Genomic DNA, 22,327 nt, shown 5'->3' with positions numbered 1-22,327 from the left:
CTAGCCCCGGCAATTCACCAGGAGCCTTTATTGCTTAAGGAAAATAGGATATTCTGCCTCCTGGGCATAAACATGTGAATTCCCTATGTCCAGGACCAAAAGGGCAAAAAGGGCAGATTTTACCAGCATTTCCTTAAGAATGAAAGTCTCCTCTTTAACACATGTGGATTACTCGGATAATCCGAGTAATCCACATGTGTGATGCTGTGCTCATGAATCACAGTTCAGGGGTCTGTGTGTGAAAATAATTATCCGAGTAATCCACATGTGTGATGCTGTGCTCATGAATCACAGTTCAGGGGTCTGTGTGTGAACAGTTCTGGAATGTCATCGGGTCTAATTTTACAGATCTTACTTACACCACACTCCCTTTGCAATGGGTGCGAGTGTGACTGGAGTAAGCCCGTAGAATCAGAGCCTGCGTCCCGCTGACGTGACCCCATCTGTGGACAGAATCAGAGCCCGCTTCCCGCTGGCGTGACCCCATCTGTGGACAGAATCAGAGCCCGCTTCCCGCTGGCGTGACCCCATCTGTGGACAGATGCAGCCACGATACCATCTCAGGTTAACCTAAAATATAAAGATGCCATAATCAACGAAACACTGAAATGGAGGAAAAAAAAGTGGTTTGTTAGGAAGAGGTTGATTTCTTCGTACTCAGAAACTAGCGGGCAGGCAGAATTAAAAAAAAAAATCATGATAAAATGTAGAATCATTAGCTGACAAAATGAGAGCGCAGAATTGCGTGACTGAAAAAAGCTGACGAGACACGGAAGCGTCGCCACCCACGTTTTAGGCCCACTGGAGGCAGCTAGTGTTCAACCAGTTTGGTTTTTATATGGCCTTCAAAGATATACCGGTCAACTAGGATTAATTATTCCAAATTAAAAAAAAAACTACCTGACTGTTGATCAAAACGTATGAAATGGAGAAAAAGAAAAAAAAAACAACAACAAAAAAACGAACATACCATGTTCACACACAAAACAAAATCACTGTGTCGGGGACATCAGGGAAGGTGGAATATTATAACAACACATGTTACATTGTTATACTATCCCACCCACCTTAATGAAGAACCCTTGGGTGTAGCTACTCCATAGCCTTTGGAATCCAGATTTCCTCCCACTTTCATTGTGTCACACGGCTTTCGCTGCTCGATGTACTCGTTCATAGTGGACTCCAGGAGGAAGGCGAATTTGCCTTTGGATTTTCGGACCCGAGCTACTCCCTCCGCTGTAGTCCTAGTGAACACGGACGGCTCTGCGGATCGCATGTAGGTCCACATCTTTTCGTACACCGCTATTTTTGATCTCTGGAGGAAATGCAAATGAAATTAAATACAGGAGAGAAGGGAACGACATGTTAATAGTGACCGAACCCAGACGAGGAGAAAGCCTCTTTAAGTACCTTTCCCTGGTCCTGCAACTCCAGTCAGCCTGGCTGACTTTTTCCCCTCCAGTTAGAAAACTGCCTTTTACAACGGGTGAAGGACATCACGGAAACAGCAGACATTTAGAAGTGACACCTGAACAAGCGGGTCCCTCTGGTCATACATGATTACCCTACTCAGCTGCCTAAAGAACAACATATTACTACTATTATTTTTAAACGTAGGGTGCCATAGAGAGAGTGGGACATTTAAAATCATGTCTGCTGTCACAATCATGGTAAACCCGGAAGGGGCCAGCTCTGCAAATCTGATGACGATTGAGGGGTGCTGCTATACCGTTTTCATTTTTATCTTTTCTCATGCCTCCCAGTTTTAATGTGAAGCGTTCTAAGATGTGGACGAAGAGCGGTCCGTATCAAGTCACGAAGGGAGGAGCTGATTCAGTGGGGTTCATAAGCCAAACGTCCACAACACAAGACGCAAAGTCTAGGTCCACCAAACAGTTGTAGACTTTTTCTAATAAAATCTCCAAATAGAACATCCCTTAAACTTTAAAGAGAAGTGATTCCTTCCCTGTAGGTACAGACTTCCAGGTATACAATAAACGTCACGGAGATGAAAAGTGTCACCCAGGGAACAGGGTCAGGAAGGGCCTAACGACACTGTGTGGGGACAGATGTTGAGCGCACTTATCATCAGGAGCCCGGGTGATGCACGGAAGTGATGCATCACTCTACACCTGAAACTAATATAACAACCTATGTCAACAACACTTCAGTAATAAAAATAAAAAAATGTTTTTTAAGTAAAAAGTTAGAAAAACTGAAAAAGAAAGGCGATTCTTGTTTTCCTAGGATACATTGTGGATAGTTAGTCTTTCTGGTACCTTGACTTCAGCCAAGAAATACATTTATTTCTGTCTATTTGGGCTCCATCTACTTTACTCCCATTACTTAATTTACCTAGAACCTTCTGCTGGTATCTGCATGCCTGTTAGATTTTTTCATCCATACAGACATTTTAAAGGTGAAAATACATCCAAACGAACTCAAATGTCCCCAAGGGATATATTTAATGCGTCAGAAAAATCTGCATCCTGTTTGATGTTTGATAATACGACGATACACAGACTTCTCTGGTGCAAGTGCATTTGCTCAGTAACAAGATGCTGGAATTTTGCATCTGGATCCAAATAAAAATTAATGGAGACTTCATTCAGACTTACATCTAAGCACAAGGGCAAATCCTGAGTAGCATGCATATTTGTTTTATATGGACCCTCCTTTGGTTACCAGAATGTAGAGTCCAATAAGAGACAGATCTTCAATAATCAACAAATATCCTGAATAGCAAACTTAGGAAGACATGTTTTGGGGTAAAATTAAAGGATTTAGGTTGACAAAGAAACTGTTAAAAGTTGTATTTAAAATTTTGGTTTCAGAAGATGGGAATTTAGTAATCAATATCCTATATAACAGTAAGAGATTTGCATACTTGCGCACTTATTAAAAAACAGATATTTTATGTTAATGTATATTCAAATGCTGGTAAATTTCAAGATGGAAAACAGATATCCTGTATTGTCCTATGAGGTGTTTTCATGTTATTAACACTTAAAAAGTGTGTGTGTGTGATGACAGGTGACCTCTGGCCATAGAAATCCTCACATTAGGAAGCTGCGTGCCAACTACTAAATGAAATTGCAAACGTTCTATGTGCTTCTAGGACAGAGGAGTGTCTGGACTCACAACCCTCAGCCGTGGGATCTGCTAGGGAGGCCATGTTTCCATCTTTAATAATAGAGTTCTCTTCCAGAGAATGAACTCTGCCATTTTACAACGAGTTCCAAACTCTGAAAATCATTAACTGTCTGGATCACTAGATACAGATGTTCTTAACATTTATTCTGATTATTACCATTTAGAGAAATGTTGGTAAATAACACCCTTTTGGCATATAATCACTCTTTAAAATATAGTGATAACTTGAGAGTTTCATCTAAAAAGATACAGAGTTCCACACACATTGCACACCCCATCACGTATACTACATCGAAAACAGAAGAAATAAAACCTGGGTATTATTTTGTTCGAAAATTTTTTTTGAATTTTTTTAAGAATATGAGAGTCTGGCTAGTTACCTGGCAATTCTCCTGTTACTATTCAGCATCTTACATAAAGGAATCGGAACCACTAAACAAAACTAACACAGCAGGGTGGAAAAGAGTATTTTTAAGGGCTTGGTAATTAGGAAGACAATTTAACCATAGAACACAACAAAATATTAAAGCAAATGATTCCTTTTTAAAGGAATAAAGTATCTTTAGGCAACTGATATTTTTTAGAAGTCCATTTGCATAATGCTAATGTGAGGGAAATTACTGTTGCATTTGTTTAAATATATTGAATTACATATACCAGAAGTGCAAAAGAAGTTAAATTAATTCCTTTAAAGTCCAGAAGAAAGAGGGATCCGTAGCATAGTTGGGCCACACTTAGCAAGCCTTATGTATAAAGGATATTGTAAAAATACAGCATCCTGGTGGAAAAGACAGGAGTGATAAAAGCAACTCCTTTGGGGGAAAAAAAAATCACACTCCCTGAGGCAGTTTAGTGGAGCTGATAGATGTACTGGTACTGTGTTCCTACGAGAAAACATTTCTGACAAGTACAAAAATACCCTTCACATTCTGTTGCCTCCACCCGTCAGACAGAATGGTTTATTTAAACCAGGTCATCATCTGTGGGAGAGGGGGAACACAGCGCAGGAAATGAATTAGATTTTTATCAGAGAACACACATTTATGCATTCCTGAAAGGGTGCTGCCAGGGAAAATTATTTTCTTGTCCCATTAGGGTTCAGGCTGTTCTGCAACGATAAATACCTTATAAAAAAGTCTTTCCACTTTAAAGCTGCCGTTGGTGGGCAGGGGGAGAGGGAAGAGGCCGCGGTGACGGGCACGGCCTGTGTGGAAGGCTCTGCAAATCCAGCAAGCTGCTTCCCTTCATCCTCTATTTCTTATCAATGTGGTCTCTTATCTACCTCGCCAGTTTTTAGAATTTGCAACACTTTTAAAATTTAAAACTCTATAAAGATTAGAAATAAACATTTTCAGTGTGCTTGATGCCAAGGAGCTGCACAGTGAGTTGTTTCTGAAATTTTTTTTTCAGGGAATCAACATGACATTTCTTTCTCCCTTTATCACTCAAGGCCAGAATGATGAACCTGCAAATATTTACCTTATTTACATGAAAATCAGTCATCATTTCTCGGTAAAATGCAAGCGATAGCACAAACTTGTATTCCATTCTGATGCCTATGCATAATGGTTTCTAGGCAAAGTTACTGAATTTTCCCTACCGAGTTCAGGGTGGAAGCAGTTACAAATTGATAGATTTCTGGCAAGGTATTGAAGTTTTGCTAAAATGTGTGAGAGCAGTATGCTTCCATCATGAAGCTTTAAAGACTGGGATGCACTCCGTAAGTTTTAAAAATTTGGTCAGTTAAGTTTATCCAGAGAATGTTGTTAGTAAAATCTATTGTCTACTTACAGTTTTAGAAAAATCTGCAAATACTCTATAATTATTGTAAATGTTTCATTATATCCACTAACAAGGCTCTCTAAATAGTTGACAAGGACATGGTTCACTGCCTGGTTTCTTTTGTAAACAATGCCCAATGATGGGTTTGACAAAGTTTGTGATTGGTTTGTTCTTAATTCAGTCTTACGTAAACACTGTAGGACATAAGGATACCAGAGTCAGATCTTTTTTAAAAAGAGGAATCTCTCACTGAACTTCAAGTACACGGAAGTTAAGGCTGGCTTAAAGAGTAGGATGTTTTGTTGTTTTTAATTTCCAAGCTGAGTGGGAAAATGATAAGCATATACATTTAAAATGACAATGTAATCTCCCAAGTACTGTGTATGTAAGCATGCACTTACTTCAAAGGGCTGTCATTACTTTTACATGAAAGCTTAGAAAACAGGGAAATATTCTTGTCTCCTAAATTATTAAATATCTAGCCTGTAAGCAATTGAAATTAAATATAAAATATCCTCATTATTACTTAGGTAAATATTTGTGAAAATGTCACTCTGACTACCTTTTAATGTTTTGGTTCTGAAGTCACAAAATGAATCCTTATCTCTGACCAGACATTACCAAGTGCATATCTCTGGATTTAAGTAGAAGCAGAGTAAAAGAGTTTCACTGATCAAAAATTCATCCTCATAGTGGAACAAACAACTAAAAAAACAGAAACAAAAAAGCCCCCAAGTACCTGCCATCTCGATGGCAAGCCAAAGGGGTCATCATATCCATATGTGAAATTATATCAGTCTGAACAATTTTATCTGTAAAAGCAGAGAAATCAGCACACACAATATCTTGTGAAGGTATCCAGAACCTAATAGTTCTGTTACCGTTATCTTGTGAGAAAGCAAATCTATAGCTTTGAAATCCATCGTTACAGAACACATTACAGACTACACCTCATATAAGGAAGTATAAGCTGCATTTAAGGTTTTGGGTTTCAAATGCGGCAAGTTAAACGTATTCTTAAGACAAAACAAACCCAAAAAACCTTGCTTTCATTTTTATGCCCTTAACCTTAGAGCACACATAAATGATAATCTTCCAGATGCAGTATCATCATAGCATTATGAATGTTGGAATATTTTGGAAAATTACATTATAAAGTTGTCTTATTTACCTTTTTTTTTGCTGTTACTTTTCCTTGGGTCTCTCTTGCACTGTGAATAAATTAATTAGCTTTTGCAAACTAAAGTGATTATAAAAGCCAAGTAGAAGTATTAGCAATAAACACAGCATCACTATTATATATATTTGCAAAACCTACAAATAGCTAGAGCCCATAATATAACTGTTGGCAAACAGCCTGAATTTCAAAATTATGAACATTTCATGGTTAGTTTTTCCCTTAACTTACTCTGAAGAATTCTTTTGTTGACCCTGAGTCCAGGGTTCCATAGGCAATCTCTGTTTGTTTGGCCAGATCTTCTGCACTTTCTATGGGGGAGACCATTCGCTCAACCGTCAGGAAAGCGGCGAGGTTAGCGGTATAAGATGATATAATGATGAGTGTAAAGAACCACCAAACACCTCCAACAATTCGACCTGAGAGGGATCTAAACATGGATAAGATAATGCACATTTTCCTTTCTCTAACCAACATAGAGAAAGAAAAGAAATATCATAAATTCACTGTATGTTTAAAACCACGATGGCAATTAGTTTTATTTTCTGTCAATCTGCTGAAGAATGATTCTAGTCTTTCTGTATAATCTGAATGCCACTGAAAATATGGAAAACGTTTCCTTTTTATTGTTTATTCCCAGAAACATGGAACTTAATGCCTTTCCTTCAGGTAGAGAAAAGGAACACTTACTTAAATTCATCGATATCCCCCCCTTCACATTTAGCGTCTCTGGGGTTGGGGTGCAGCCTACAGGTGACGCGACAGAACCCAGGGGCGTGGCTTCACTGCACGTCACCACTGTCCTCGTGGCCCACGTAACAGCAGTGCACGTTAACGCGTGAGGGCTTTGATTTCATACAGATGCCCTTCTGAGAGAACTTGCACCTGTCTTCACACAGAGCCCTGCCAGGGCGCGTGGGGCGCGGGGGGCACACAGGATGGGGCTGGACCAGAGGAGGACTCAGACTGGTCTCAGAGCGACCACAGCTGGGGAGCGTTTTGTCTGCTTGATATTTCATTTCTGATCTGAGCAGAGGATGAGCTACCTCCAAATGCAGCTTTACATACCGCCATAAACACGTTCTCTCTGCCAGCAGGAGACCAAAGCACGGGACTTGTCAACGCACAGCGTGACACCATTAAAAACGGATGCTAAACCTCTAAAGAAAAAAGTTCTCTCCCCATCCTTTCCCTGGTATCAGGGATGTGTGGGTGATGTGGATGTGGAAGAAAAGTGAGGATGGAATGAATAAAAATCTCCAGGTCATTTTCATAATTGATCTCACTCCCTGGGATCATCAAACTTTAAAATTCCTGGGACACATTATTTTTAAACATTTTTTTTAATGTAAGAAAAAAATTCATATTTTCCATGACATTTCTAACTTTCAAATTCTCCCTTCTTAACCATTATTATGTAAGTGGCACCTGTTGGTTTTAACTTAGCATTTGCTTAATCCTGGTTTTCAAAACCATTCCACGACTTGCTTGGCTTTCTTTTCATTTCATTAATTTAGAGTTACTGACTCAGATTTCTATGTTATTGGAATTTAAACACATTTATAGTTTTCCTAGGTCTTAAGGAACACAGAGTGCATTGTGCCTAAAATGTCTCTTTTTGAGAAAGCATACATTTCTTTAAAATCTGTATATTTGCGATGCTAACATAAGTCATATATTTAAGTTCGTTCAGGTCATAGCTTCTCCTACTCACAGTTATTTTTCCTGCGGGAGAAGGTTGGTATTTTTCTTGCAACAGGAGATTGGCTGCATTTTTGGCAAACATAACTGAAAAATGTCTAGTGGTATCCAAAGGAAGTGAGCCATGACTCCACAGATACTGAAAAACATGTCTATTAAACTAGTACAGTATTGACGTTGCTGAGTTGGCCCACAGCTTACTTAGTTCATGTTTTGTTACACAGGGCAATGTACATCTGGTACCTGCCCTACCGACTCAGGGGTTAGGTAAGTCCATGGCAGAAATCTCCCGGAAGGTACATGGGATGTAAATGGAGGTCAAAATTAATTCTTAAAAAACGAACAACAACAACAGTAACAAAAACTTTCGATTTTGAAGAGGAGACAAAATGAAAATGAATTCTTAATCTGACAACTTAGATTTTCATTTCCATCTGTCGGACCACTGAAGGAGATATTAACACTACGTGATTTCTGAAAGTTCTGAGCGGTTGCATACGTTACTTTTCCACTGGGAAAGTTTATCTTTGTGATGTGTCCACATTTGGTGCTAACTTGGAAAAACTGGCTACGAAGGTACTCAGATTAATTTGGGAATTGCATGTTTGTGTTTTTTTCCCCCTTTGTTTCAAAGTAACGCTCTGCCTCTGGGAAAAGAACGTGTAGAGAGATGTTGTGCACAACACCGAGAATGACAGGGCAGTCGGCGAAGAAGCAAAGAGTTTTCCAACTAACCTGGGTGAAATGTCACATCCTTGCTGCATAAAGGCACCCAGGGAAAACCAGAGGCTGTTAAAGATGCCAAACTCATTGGGAGGCTGGTCGCTGGGTCCTTCCTTCCCATCCTCTGGCTCTTCTGTGTGCCACTCATACGGACTAAACCTGCTAACTAGGAATAAGACCACGCTGACACCGATGTAGGCAAAGACTATGCACATCCAAATCTCATAGGCCAGAGGGTCCAAGAAGGAAAACACTCCTGGTTTAGATTTCTGAGGCTTTTTGATCATGATAGATATGCCCAAACTCATGAAGGGCTTAGAGAAGTCGATGACCTCCTCCCGGACCAAAGTGATTGTCAGAGGGGCGATAGCAATCTCTGCCTTCTGTAAGAGAAAAGACACCGAAAACACACAGGTTAATGCATTTCGTGAAGCGACAGGCCCTGGACCGGTCCACTCAAACCTAACGAGTTATGCATTCACTCTACATTTCGAGGGGAAAGCCAACAATTGAGTAAGAATAGCATTAAATGCAAAGGTGAACAGTAGACTGTTTTCCTAAGAGAACAGACCACGTACACGGCACGAAATATTTTTACTGGTACTAGCGATTGGAGGAGAGAAAGAGAAACTGGGAGAGTGGATGTAAGCAAAAATAACTTAGACTCAGATGACTGTATTAGTCTTTAAGGACGTGGGCCGGGCCAGAGGAGGGGCCTTAACGGCCTCCCCATATGGCTGGATTTCGGAATCTCTTGGCCGGAATTGCTGCTATGTTGCGGCCCTGTTTCATTTGGAACGGTGCCACTGACTCATTACTTGGCAGTCCCTTAATGTTATGAATGCAAATTTCAAACAGTCCTTTTTTACTCCTTTCCAGTTGTAAGAAAACCTATTCTACAGTCTGTGTTTGTAGGACGGAGGACACCCGCTGTTTGATGACATTTTCCAATCCAGCGCACACACAAAAATCTGGAAATTGGCATTTATTTCTTCCTATTCACATACTTTGATTTTCTACTCTGAATTTCTAACGCAGCTTTCGGAAAACAGTGGATTCAATTCTCAGCTATCATGATCGAACGTAAGACACCAGCTTCCGTTTTTGTTCTGTGACTCTGAGCGATTTTTCCGAGCCCACTTTCCATGTCTCTCCAATGAGGACACTTTCCTGTTTGCCTCATTGCATTACTGTGATTCTCTCTTACAGAAAACTTAATAAAATCCCAGTGAGCATTTACTGAGGAATTACGTATCTGACACTGAACTAAGTATTTTAAACGGCCTCTTGTTTAACACTGTGATAATCCCGTTTATCACTGCTTCCTAGACGATAGAGCTGAGACTCAGGTGTACACATCACGGCCCTTCTGTGATCGGGGCTCGTGTGTCTTCCATCAATCCTGCCATCTCTAAAACTGAGTGAAATAAAGTGTCATGAAAACACTGTAAACTGTTACATGATTTATATGTGCAAAAAGGTTATTTGATTGTTCATTTTGAAAGGAAAATATTTGGCATTAAAGTGGAATCTGAAACACGGCCAGGCATGTGTGCCCTTGCAGAGGCTGACACCCACACATGCGCCCTATGGACCCCCAGGTCGTGGCCCACGTGCCAGCCGGCAGCTTGAGCCCAGGGCGCGTGCTGGGCTGGCGGGGAGGGCACCCCGGCCATGATGCTGCCCACTGGGTGGCTGAGCGTTAACTCTAAGGGCCCTCAAGTGGGAATGAACTTAGCTTGCCTCCTAAACGCCCACACTTATGAAAGTCAGACTCATGGCTGGGAGGTTATTATTTTTGCCATTTTATTATTTGCATAATTTTCATTACACAAGTGACATATGAACTAACTATAGAAAAATTAGTGTGTAAAAACAGAATTCAAAAATTAAGGAAAGTTCCCTCCATTCCCTTCACCTACTCTTGCTCTTTCATATATGCCCTGCTAGACATGGTTTGAGGAATCAAATTTTTCTTATTTTAAAATGGGGTAATATGAAACACTGCAGTTTGTAATTCCTCTACTCAGAAGGATACGATGAACTCCTTTTCATTTTATCATATATATTAAAAATTAGTTAATGATTGCAAGTATTTTATCATGGGAAAATATAAAAAATTTGCTCTATCTACTTACTATTTTAGGAGATGTTTATACTGTTTCCAGGTTTACACAATTTCAAACTTTGATGATCTGAATGTCTTTGAAGACATGCCCTGGTACATCCCTTAATTATTTAAGATGAATTTCTAGAACTGGGATTGCTGGTCTAAATGGGAAGAATCCTTGTAACGGCCACGATGCGTTTTGTGCAACTTTTCTCCGGGAAGATCACGCAAATTTCCACTGTCAGCAGCACCATGTGAAAGCACCTCCCGCTAGGAACCCGCTAGGAATGCTGGCCTGCCCGTGCGTATCATTATTCTCATTCATCTTTGCCAATCCACTCCATGGCAAGTTCGATCTCTTTGTATTAAGTTGAATTTATTTTTATAAAACATTTATTTTATAAAACAAATAGCCACTTTTCCCTTTTTCTTTTTTCAGTGTCACAACCTGTCATACTCTGCCCCTATTTTCTATATGGTGTATTCCCCTTGTACTTACTAATTTGTAAGTGCTTTTAAATATATTCAAAAAATTAACTTTTATTTTCTGTATATGTTGCAAAACTTCTCCCTGTTGAGTAATGGTTTTGTTTACATAATTTAGTTCACGGTACTTTGTTGCAATATATATGTATTCAGTTTTATTGTAGCCATATGGCTGTTTGGCGTTTTCAGCCTTCGGTTTCATGCTTAGAAAAATTCTTCTCATATCATATGATCATTCTCAATCATACATGTTTTATTCTTGTACCTATAATTCCTTTAAGCTTTACTGGGTATCGTACGTGATCATGTGCTACAAAGTGGTTAATTTTCCAAGTGGTTGTTCCGCTGTTGCGATAGGAATAAATGAGTAACGCATCCTGTCACTGATGCGAAATGCCACCTGCACACAAAGCTGTTCGGTGTAGTGTCCTTAGGGAATGTTGTATGGACACAAGTTACCATTAAGAGATGAAAGCAACATGGAGAGAAATCAAGGAGCCTCTAGCATAGGAAACAGGGCGCGAGGGAAGGCAAACGCTGGGTCGGGGGGTGACACGAAGGTTGACGAGGACACTTTTGAAATCTGGAAGCTGTGTTTTGAAAGAGGCTAGTGAACAGAAAAGATAAACCTGGGCCTTCCTGTGAAGACCAGAGATGTGACATCCTGTGCTTCGTTCCACGACCTCTCAGTGATTCCCAAAATGCAGCGTGTCAAGTGTGTCCCTCAAGCGCTGCCTCACAGTTGGATTCCTGAGGCTGCAGCGAGGCTCCTGGACCCGCACGGTAATGCCTACCACAGGGAATTCTGGTGCTGGCAGGCCCCGGAAGGCGGAGAAATACTCCCTTGGATTAAATCCACGCACACTAGTACGCAGTGTGCAGAAGGCGCACAGAACACGGCAGAGAGGACTTGGTGGGATGCACGGGCGCCACGGGCGGGAAGGACCTGAGCGGCGGGGGTCGCCCTGCACTCTGGGGCCACCACCTGCCGGCATGCTGAGGCCACGCGTGAGCGTGTTCCAGAACACTTACTCTGAACAATGCCAGTAACAAAGTTTGCAAAGAATAACGTAGTAGTAATAGTAGTAGTAGTAGTAGTAGTAGTAATAGTGGGTTCTAAGTGAATCATTTTACTGTCTAATGGGCTTTGTTGGACAGGAGAGAATGGATGGAGCTTCCCCTCGGGCCCTGGACACTGGGCATTTGTTCTATGGATTAGCGGTAAGAAAGTAAAAAAATTAAGAAGTGCAGACTTTGCAGACACCAGGATGAAAAGTACCAAATCTGCAGAAAGGATAAGAGACACTGAAGAAGATTCCTTTTGGGAAAAAGTCAAGTGACAGAGATGAGAGAATTTACCCCCTCGCAGATGAACTGAGGATTGAATACGGTGAGTATTAATAAGCACTTGTTATCTTTTCTGAGAACTGCTGACCTTGGGACTCTGTTACTGTGACATGTGTTATGGTTGCAGCTCTTGGTTGACGATGCTACTCTCTTAATATCACTTGTTTCTGTTACTTGGACAATGTGGCTGGAGCCCTTGCAAAGGGGCGAGGCTGGGCCGCCCAGTGCGTAGGGACTCTGGAGGAGAGATATGTAACAAACGCTGTAGAAATTTACTCAGGTTAGTTACACCATCCATGACTAACTGGTAATCCAAGTAGGATTTTTTTGAGATGAAATACCCAATAGTGTTTTCTGTAGGAAATGAATTACTGTAGTTCTAACAAGTTGAATAATGTTTACATTTAAAATCTACTAATAGTCGGGGCGCCTGGGTGACTCAGTTGGTTAAGCGTCTGCCTTCAGCTCAGGTCATGATCCCGGGTCCTGGGATCAAGTCCTGCATCGGGCTCCCTGCTCAGCGGGGAGCCTGCTTCTCCCTCTCTGTCTGCCGCTCCCCCTGCTTGTGCTTGCTCTCTCTGTCAAATAAATAAATAAAATCTTTAAAAAAATCTACTTACTGTCTCAAAAATGAAAAGTATTACCCAAAGTTTAAAATATTACCGAGGAACACATGGTTTAGGAATCCTTTTTCTTTGGAACTTAAAGCTTACTTTCAAACTGTTGATGAGCCCTGCGATAAAACACTTCTTGATTTTTTAAAACTGCAATTTTTTTTTTCTTCAATTAGGGCAATGGACTGGTCAGCAGTTCTTTTTACATGGATATAAAACTAAATGACTGCTCTTTAATGCCAAACAATTTCCTCTTCGGCTGAGGTTATAGCTACTGTATCACACTTGTTGGAGAAGGTCTGTGGCTTTGGGGTCGGAAACGCAGGATACAGAATCAGGAAACTATCGAATTGTAGTTCAGGCTTGGAAAGGGAGCCCCTCTCCAGACTTCAATTATGCTCTCGATCGTTCCATTTTTATTCTCTTCTAGGGAAGGAGGACTCTCATGTAATTATTTCAAAGGGGTCTTGTGAGGATGAATCAGAGTGTGCTTTGAAGGTGAAATCTGTGAAATATGAATTGGCTTACAGGAAATTTCAGAACACATTTCAAGTGTGTGTGACTTTTATTGGTTACTTGACGAATACAGCTCACTGTGAGCTCTAGGTCTGGTTTCTGGACTTTGGAAATATCAGGCATCACCAGCATTTGCTAACTGCTGGTTTCATTTTGATCCTTTGCAGTGACAGCTGATGAAACTGATCTTGTTCTCATTCAGGTGGGAATGTCTACACTGAATTTGCCCTTAGCTATAAACGTGTATACTCAATATCTGGTAAAGGGAAGGGCTTGCTGTGCATCCACACGAGGCCTGCTATGGAATACATTCTGGCTTTTGTGTTTGGCTACGTCTCAAAAACTGATGGCATTGCATAAAGTTTAAATTTACTGTGTTCAGCAGAATTGTAGGAGTCTCATATTATTGCTGAATATTTTATAGATGCTAAAGTAGTTTAATGATTGCTTTACCAATTACGTAAAAGATATTTATCAGTAAGTATAAGCAACAGGGACATAAATAACCAGTTAAAATAAGGTCCAACTTTATGCTGTTGGAGGAAATCTGCTCCTTCAATTATCAAGTGACATTCATAATAGATTTGTTTTGCAGTTCTTAAAAACATGACTATGGTATAGCAGCATCAGGCTTAAGAGAATCATCATCCCAGAAACTGAAGTCACCTTTTTTTTAAATAGGACATCATATTCCAAATTTTTATCTTTCCTGATTTTGGAAGTTCTGAGGTATTAGCTTCTCTCATTATTTGGGAATTACACCATAATGAACTAGAGAAACATCTGAACATCGTATATGCCTCTTTCAATGTAACTGCAAATTTATCAACAGTAACAGGTCTTGAGAAATTGATACGTGCCCAGGCGATAGAAAGTTTCAGGTTTATGTAAGTAAATTCTTCAATAAATTGATTTGCTTACCCCATAAACAAGTTCGCCTACCATCCCATTCCAGATTTTTGTGTCTGCATCCCTTGCTCCGTACTTTCCATCAGGGACAATGGCAATTTTATACTTGATACCAATATGTTTTGCAATTTCAGATGCCAAATCTACACAGTATCCTTCATATTTGTCATTTCCTTCAAACATTTCGTGATTTTTCTTGTACATAACATATGGGGATTCCTATAATGAGAGAAGTAGAACTGTAAAGGAGAAATTATAAAACATTCAAAAGTCTTTATGTAACTTTTCAGCTGCAGAATGTGACAAGAATTTTATATTTAATATTAGTATACACACTGATTTTTTGTGGCTAGAAATCAATAATAAAACAGATGAATATAGAAATATGCTAAGGAATATATTCAGTTGCTTTATATTAGGTACGAAAAGTGAAACCTTTAAAACGGTTTTCTACCCAGTGACGGTTACATACCTAGCCCCGTGACTGTGGCATGAAGAGTATGCATTGAGTAACCACCTAGGGAAGTATAAGCCTATCATCTTTGGCAATGAAATTAGTATTTCTAAAATAGCTCATGAAGTTAAAGACCACATAGTACTTATTCAAGGTCACAGGTCTCCATATTCTGCATCTTGTTTAGCCACGTTCAACTGCAATCTCCTTTAGGAAAGGAGCTAGATGATTTTCCTCTGCTCTCTAGCATTTCGCTGGATGCCCTTCTCAGAGCAGACACTAGCAAGTTCAGTGAAGAAATGAATTAATAGTTAAAAACATCTTATATATTTATTTGCGTTAAATTGGCTTTCCTAAAACTATCCAATATTTTTGGCTTTAATGAGGGTTGTGGTCCATGAAGTTTTATTCTATTATAAAATATGTCTCCAATGAAAGCTAATAATCCCCCCAATTGTGACAATCACACACTTCAAGTGATATTCCCATTTAGTTTTTGAAGCAAGTAAGACAGAAAATAGGATGAAGAATTACTGTGAAAATCCTTATAAAATGAAAAGACTTACTGGTGGCTAATAATAACTAGACAGTTTCCAGTTAAACACACACACACACACACACACACACACACACACACACACACCCCTAAACCATACCATTTAAAGGCCGTGAACTAAAGAGACACATTAGCAAACAAGCACCTGATTTTATAAATGGAGCCTAAAGCCACCAAAAGATAGGTCTGGTAAACATGCAAGAGAGACCTGCTGGTCACACCTCAGATTTGCAGACAAGGAGTGGCCACCTTTGGCCACAATGTCACTGAGATCATGGGTTTATATTTTATAACATTGTAACATAACATCCACTGAGTAATTTTCACACGAAATTCTTCCTCTCCCCCAGCACATGTGTACTTGGGGAAGTTGAACTTGCTCTTGAAAATCTGGATTAGACAGTATTCTACTTTGCATAACGAAGCACTGTACAGTACTTCTGATTTTAAGTACTTTGTAAATGTAGAAACTACTTTAGAAAACTTAATAAAAATGTAAATTACATGATATATAACTTTCTCATCAAGATGTCCTAAATAACTCTACTGTGGGCAACTGTCTAGGGTTGGTCCTTGAATAATCCTGCCTTAGGCTGACATAGTCAAGGGACCCAGAACTCTCTCATGTATTTGAAACTGATGCATATTTTAACACCGGACTTGGATAAAGAAAGCTTCTCCACCTATAAAGTTAAGGCAACTATCTCTTCTTTAGATAGATGACAATTATTTAGTAGCTTACAGAAAACATTCTCCAAATATAAAGGGTTTTGAAAATTATAAATGTGGTGAGTTGTTGCAAAGCAGTGTTAATTTCTAAGATATAAAATAGTAGTAGTCAAAATGAGCTAACCCTTTCATTCTCTTTCTTGTGACAGCTAATTAAAATGTGGAAGTACATGTAGAGAAAAGCAAGATTCACACATTTGTAAAATGCTTAAAATTGCAATTGAAATGGTTGTAGAGTTACCACTTACAACTTTCAGTATTACAAACTTAAGAGTTTTCAAAAGTTGTACATTTATGGCTCCCATGCAATTCTAAAGGGTCCGGAATACTTGAACACGTAAGAATTTCAGTCCTCAAATACATATGTGACAGTCTGAGCTCGTGTGCACATTTCTCTAGCGAGAAATCCCATATAATCTGCTAAGTTCCCTTTACATTATATAGTGAACAATTTGCTTTATTAAAAGCTGCACTTACAGTGTGTACTCAAACATTTATTAAGCACCCACCGCGTGCCAGGCAGTTTGCTGGGAGCCAGGGGCTACAAAAATAAATAAAATATGCCTCCTGTCCTCTTGTGATTAAGATTATAATTCTTAATTATAAGGATAAAGGAGTAAGAGTGGGGGGGACAATCATAAAATACAGTAGTGAAAAATAAGAATAGCTCTACTTAGTGCATGCTCTGGATCAGAAATAATGCTGTTCTTTAACTGTGCCTTTCATTTACTTTTCACACTGATATTTTGAGGTAGGCTCTTCCCATCTTGCAGGGGGAAAATCTAAGTCTCAGAGAGGGCAAGCGAATTGTTCAATTTCACAGAAGTAGCAGGTGAGGGAAACGAATCTGTATTTTGAAATATCTGGAAATTGCTGAAGCTGTCATGGCATTTGTCAAAATGGCAGGCAACACTTCGAGATTTTGTATGATTTAACTAGAGAGGGGACAAGTTTAAGGACATGAATTTCTGTATTATGAGTAAATGAAATACTTTCTATGAAATTGTGGGTACACAGTGTAGACAAAACCTTTCCATATCTCCTTATATTGTCTGGTACCTATAAGACACTCAATGAATATAAAGATTTCCTGGTGCACCAGTGCTCCCTAAATAGGAATATCATAGCGAAGTAATTAGAACTTCTGATTCAGGTCTTCAAAAAGGAAGTAACTATTAAGTGCTAGGCCATCTCTTCTGAAACAGACATATGTAAATCTAAATAAAAAATGTATCTAGTGTTTTCTTTCCCTTTTTTTAATTCCTTTTTTGGACAGCACGGGCCCATCAGGATCTTTGCTTTCCTGCCAAAGAGACCAACAAAGACTAGAAAACTTTCAGCTTACTGAAGATGTTGATTAGAAATTGAGCTAGACTGTTTGCACAACCAGGGGCATGTACAATTACCGAGATTCAGATGAGTGGGGCATGCAGCATAAGAGAAATAAGATGGTCACACTCAGGGAGGTGGGAGGACAGGCCAAGAGAAAACCAGGCTTTTCTTGAACAAAAGCTCTCCTGGTTGCTCAGCGCCCCTCACTTTCTTCAAGTGTGTCTTTGCTTTTCTTTCATATTAAGCCTACATGAGTAGCAGATCCTCAATGCTCTCCCAACCTCTCCTTTGCACCAACCCAACCTGACAATTTTGCCCCCAAGTAGCCTTTCTGACCTGCATATCTGGGGAGGATTTTTTTTTTTTTTAAAGATTTTATTTATTTATTTGAGAGAGAGAGAATGAGAGAGAGCACATGAGAGGGGTTAGGGTCAGAGGGAGAAGCAGACTCCCTGCCGAGCAGGGAGCCTGATGTGGGACTCGATCCAGGGACTCCAGGATCATGACCTGAGCTGAAGGCAGTCGCTTAACCAACTGAGCCACCCAGGCGCCCTCTGGGGAGGATTTAATACAAGTGTTTGGGGCTACTACGGGTGAAGAAAATACCAAATCTTTTCAATATAATGGAAAATGAGTCCTAGCCAATCGTTAAGGAGGATTTGTGGGGCATCTTTGATAAGGAGTCCTTATGGAGTTCAGGTGTTCAACTGTGAATAAAAATGGAATGATCAGAGAAGTGGAATATAACCTCTTACTTCTGCCTTAAGAGTCTAACCTACCATCTTTATCATCCACTACCGTGCTCTGCGGAACATAACTCCTCAGAAGTTATTTTAAATGCATTACTTCTTAGTGATTATGAGTTTATTACTAAAATTTCCATAATGGGTAGTGTTCTACATCTGCTCTGCTATTTCAGGAAAGAAATCAATCTCTGTCTAAACCTGCTACATTAGGGCTTGCTTAAGGAAACGTTTGTGTAAATGAATTAAGATGATTTCCAATCAATAAAGTATTTTCCTACTGAGATAAAATTTTTTGGATTATTTATATTTAGCAAAGCTGTTGAAACAGATACTTATTAGAAAGGCTTTAAGGTTTTCTAAACATAAAAATATAATTCATTAAAATTACTATTGCAAAGAGTTAAAATAATAAAATCAGTAGTATCAACCGAAGTTATTTGCTGTGTGGATATTTGCTTTTCTCCAAAGAATCTTACTGGAGGTAGACAATTTATCCCCTGGGTAAAATTCTTAAAAGGAGAAACTGACATATTATTATTCAATTCAGAGAAAAAATGAGCAAATTGGATGGCTGCGCAGTTTTAAATTTATTCAAAATAAGGTATTTCAAAACTAGTTGAGTGCTAAGCCCTTTGGAGGCAGGTGTATGTATGGGGGAAATACTCAGTGCAAGGAAGAAATAAGTATGTTTTTGTATATATATGTACATATGTATATATGATATAAAAATATACGTGTGTATTGTATATGCACATGTATATATGTGGAGTGCAGCTATAAAATTCTACATAGAGAAGATAAAATATCAAACATCTAATGAAAAGGTATAAAAAAAGTAACCTCTGGAAAGATCAAGTGTGGTAAGTAAAACCGCTCTCAGGTTTGTAACATAATTATGCAGTGAATAAATGGGGATTTACGGAAAATCTTCCTAAAGGATTGTTACGTTAACAAGATGGTAAGAAATAGCTTCTTAGCTGAGGAATGCATCATAAGCACCGTTCAGCTTCAGTGCTGAACATTTGGGGGAAAACGGGCTTGGCTGAAATACTGCTTTATCTCTGCTTTTCCAGAGAGTTCGGCAGCCAGAGTGAGATTACACGTCTCCCCACTGCACGCTGCCTTCTCCTCAACTGCTGCGGGAATGCAAACCGCACGGCACAGATCTGGCCGCCTTCCGATGCTGACAGAAACTATTCCCGAGAACGCAGAACGGCAGCATGACTCACAGTCTCATATACAATTACAGGCTTTATCAAATTTCTAGTCACTACGCCTTAAAGACAGAAAATAGCATCTGAACTCAAAACTTGAGACCTTTCAACCTTGTAGTCATGATCCTCATTGGGTGATGCTGCCAATTTTACTTTTTATTGAGATTCAGCCAAGTTATGCAGCACGACGGTATTCAGGTGGAATAAATGAGCCATTAAAACGAGGATCACGTCACAGGTAGACAATACTGTTATAAGAAAAAATAAATTTCAACAGTACAGAAAGCTGGAGCCACTTTTTCTTTAAGAATGATATCTAGTCTACATTATCTATTGTTTGTTTGCTTCTTTCACTGGAATATAAACTCACTTGAGCATAGGACTGTTGTCGGTCTTGTTCTCTAGCATATCCCTGGGCTGTCGGTCTTGTTCTCTAGCATATCCCTGGGCTCACAGTGGTGCCCAGCACACAGCAGACGCTTAATAAATATTTATGGATGAATAAATGAATTTCTCAATCAATTTTATTTAACAACAGCATATATCATTACAATGTATCAACATATAAATAACAACATACACCAAGGAAAGACAAATGGGAAGAACAGCAAGGCCATATCAGTTTTGATCAAAGTGAATGATTTCCAGGGCAGCAACACTCTCAACCTTCCGTGTCTAGATAGCTGTCTTGCACATATTACAGGGTCTAACCAGCTCCATCTGTGTTGGGAGTTTTCAGTTGAATTTGGGAGATTATTACACGCAGGTGCCAATATCTCATTTGTCTAGAAGCAATCATATTTCTTTCAACATGAATGAGATGGTGGAACTGTCATAGGTCCCGGATGACCATTCTCAACAAAAGCAAATACAAGGAACATGTTTAGGGAAAGGATTCTAGTGTTCTTTTTTTAATCACTGAATGATTATGCAGTTGCAAAGCCCAAAGAGGTATTATTTTACGAAGATTACATTTTTATACAAAAGACAAATACTAGTATTGCACTATTTTGATAGCAAAAATACTGATGACACCACTGTCAAACAACAGCTTTACAGAATATTCTTTATGTATGAAGGAAACAATTGAATTTCTCAATCATTTTAACTGATCTTTTGGTAGCATGCTTTCTGAAAATGAGCCATGCTTGCAAACTGATTCAATATTTTGGTTTTAAGAATTTTATCTCCAGCCCCTTTAATAATAGGGGTGGAAAGGAGATTCTCTACATTATACCTATAATGCACATTCAGACACTTTATTTCACAGAGAACAGGCAAAATTTCAAAACACCTTTAAAGAAAACAATTGTGTATATTCAGAATCAAGCACACAAATTCATAGATATTTACTTTTAGAAAACCTTCACTTGGAATTAGGAGTGATATAATTCCACCTTTATGTACAATGACCTCATTTCAGGATAGGGGAATTGCTATGTCAGAATTGCTAAGTGATTCTCTTTCAACATCTATATATTTTCTTGAGAAAGATGAGGATTAATTCTTCTTTTGTTCTAGTATCTCAGAAAAGTCACAGAACTTAAGAAAAAAATTTTTTTCTGGTAGTCCAGAGTTGGTCATCCAAGAAGAATCCCACATGAAAAATTAGCTTATATTTACTACACAGGAGAACAAGACTTGAGCCTTAGTTAGGAATGGTCGAACAGCGTGGAACTCATTTCTTTCTTGATCAATTTCTTAAAATAGGATTCTTCATCAGAGGCTGAAAAGAGGAGGACTGTACTGAAGTATGACTTTCCATTATTGTGTCTTTTTAGGAAAAGAAATATATATATATATATATGTATATATACTGCTTTTCAAAAGTCCCATGCAACTATTACAAAATTAAGCTAGAAGGAGTGCATTTTGCACTCTTACACAAAAACTGCTGTTGGTTGGGTTGCATTCTAAAATCATCAACTTCCCACCAAGGCTTGGTGGAGTAACATGACATGGCTGCTGGGGATGTGACACAGAGAACACTCATGGTAACATATGAACGCTTCTCTCTGGCATTTTCATGCTTTGACCTCGGTGCCCAAATTTTTGGAAATAACTTGACGTTACTAAAAACCACAGTTACATAAGCTAGAAACTGACATAAAGTACTCCCACTTTATTTAGAGTAAGGGCTTCATAAATAATTAAAAATGTGTTCTGCCTAACGAGACAGGGAGCTGAAGCTATAGGTACCGATTGTTGATCTCCTTTGACCAGCATGGACTCGAAAGGGTGTGGTTGACTTCAACAATATTCTATGATTGAAAAGGTAATTTCTTGAGGATCTCTTTGAAAACACTTCTTTAAAATTTAGAGTAGTTTCCACTTTATGATGTGACAGGATGGAGCAATCATACTTTCCTTAAGTCTTAGAAGTCCAATAAATTGTACTGTGTATTTGTCATTGGTCAATGAGAAAAATAATCGGTGCAGAACACCCTTTTCACATTAAAAATAAATAGAGAACAAAATTTATTTCTAAAGCATTTAGTTGTATAAAACACGTTCATTAAAATCTTTACATTCATATCCCCACTATTATAAACAGACAAGGCAAATCATTATCCAATGATTAAACTACTTGAAAGTGATCAATTTTGACACTATTAACTATTATTACATTGATGTCATAAAAACATGGTAACGACAATAATATGGTGTTTACTACCAGATGTTTTTATGTGACAGGTTGCTGATTCTTCATGTTCATTCTTTTGTCCTTTGGAATGTTAGCATTTCATCCATTTCTAACTAGAGTGTGACAGTTTCCAT

The 22,327-nt window shown here is 38.9% G+C and overlaps 1 protein-coding gene across 12 annotated transcripts in view; it reads right to left on the bottom strand.

Annotated features, from left to right (window-relative positions):
* Positions 1-22,327, bottom strand: part of GRIA4 (glutamate ionotropic receptor AMPA type subunit 4) — a 578,537-nt gene that overhangs the window by 40,104 nt on the left and 516,106 nt on the right. For 11 of the 12 annotated variants that reach the window (XM_032427877.1, XM_032427876.1, XM_032427875.1 and 8 more), the window contains 4 exons: positions 14,531-14,737; positions 8,549-8,919; positions 6,344-6,542; positions 1,068-1,315 (listed from right to left, as the gene is read on the bottom strand). In XM_032427877.1, coding sequence (XP_032283768.1) covers positions 1,068-1,315; positions 6,344-6,542; positions 8,549-8,919; positions 14,531-14,737 — 1,025 coding nt within the window. Of the gene's footprint in view, positions 1-1,067; positions 1,316-6,343; positions 6,543-8,548; positions 8,920-14,530; positions 14,738-19,124; positions 21,276-22,327 lie in introns of those variants that run through there. The other variant, XM_032427880.1, reaches the window with a different exon arrangement.

Source organism: Phoca vitulina, unplaced genomic scaffold (genome assembly GCF_004348235.1).
Source record: "Phoca vitulina isolate PV1807 unplaced genomic scaffold, GSC_HSeal_1.0 scaffold38, whole genome shotgun sequence".
Taxonomy (NCBI): Eukaryota; Metazoa; Chordata; class Mammalia; order Carnivora; family Phocidae; genus Phoca; species Phoca vitulina.
This window is presented reverse-complemented; position numbering and strand designations above follow the sequence as displayed.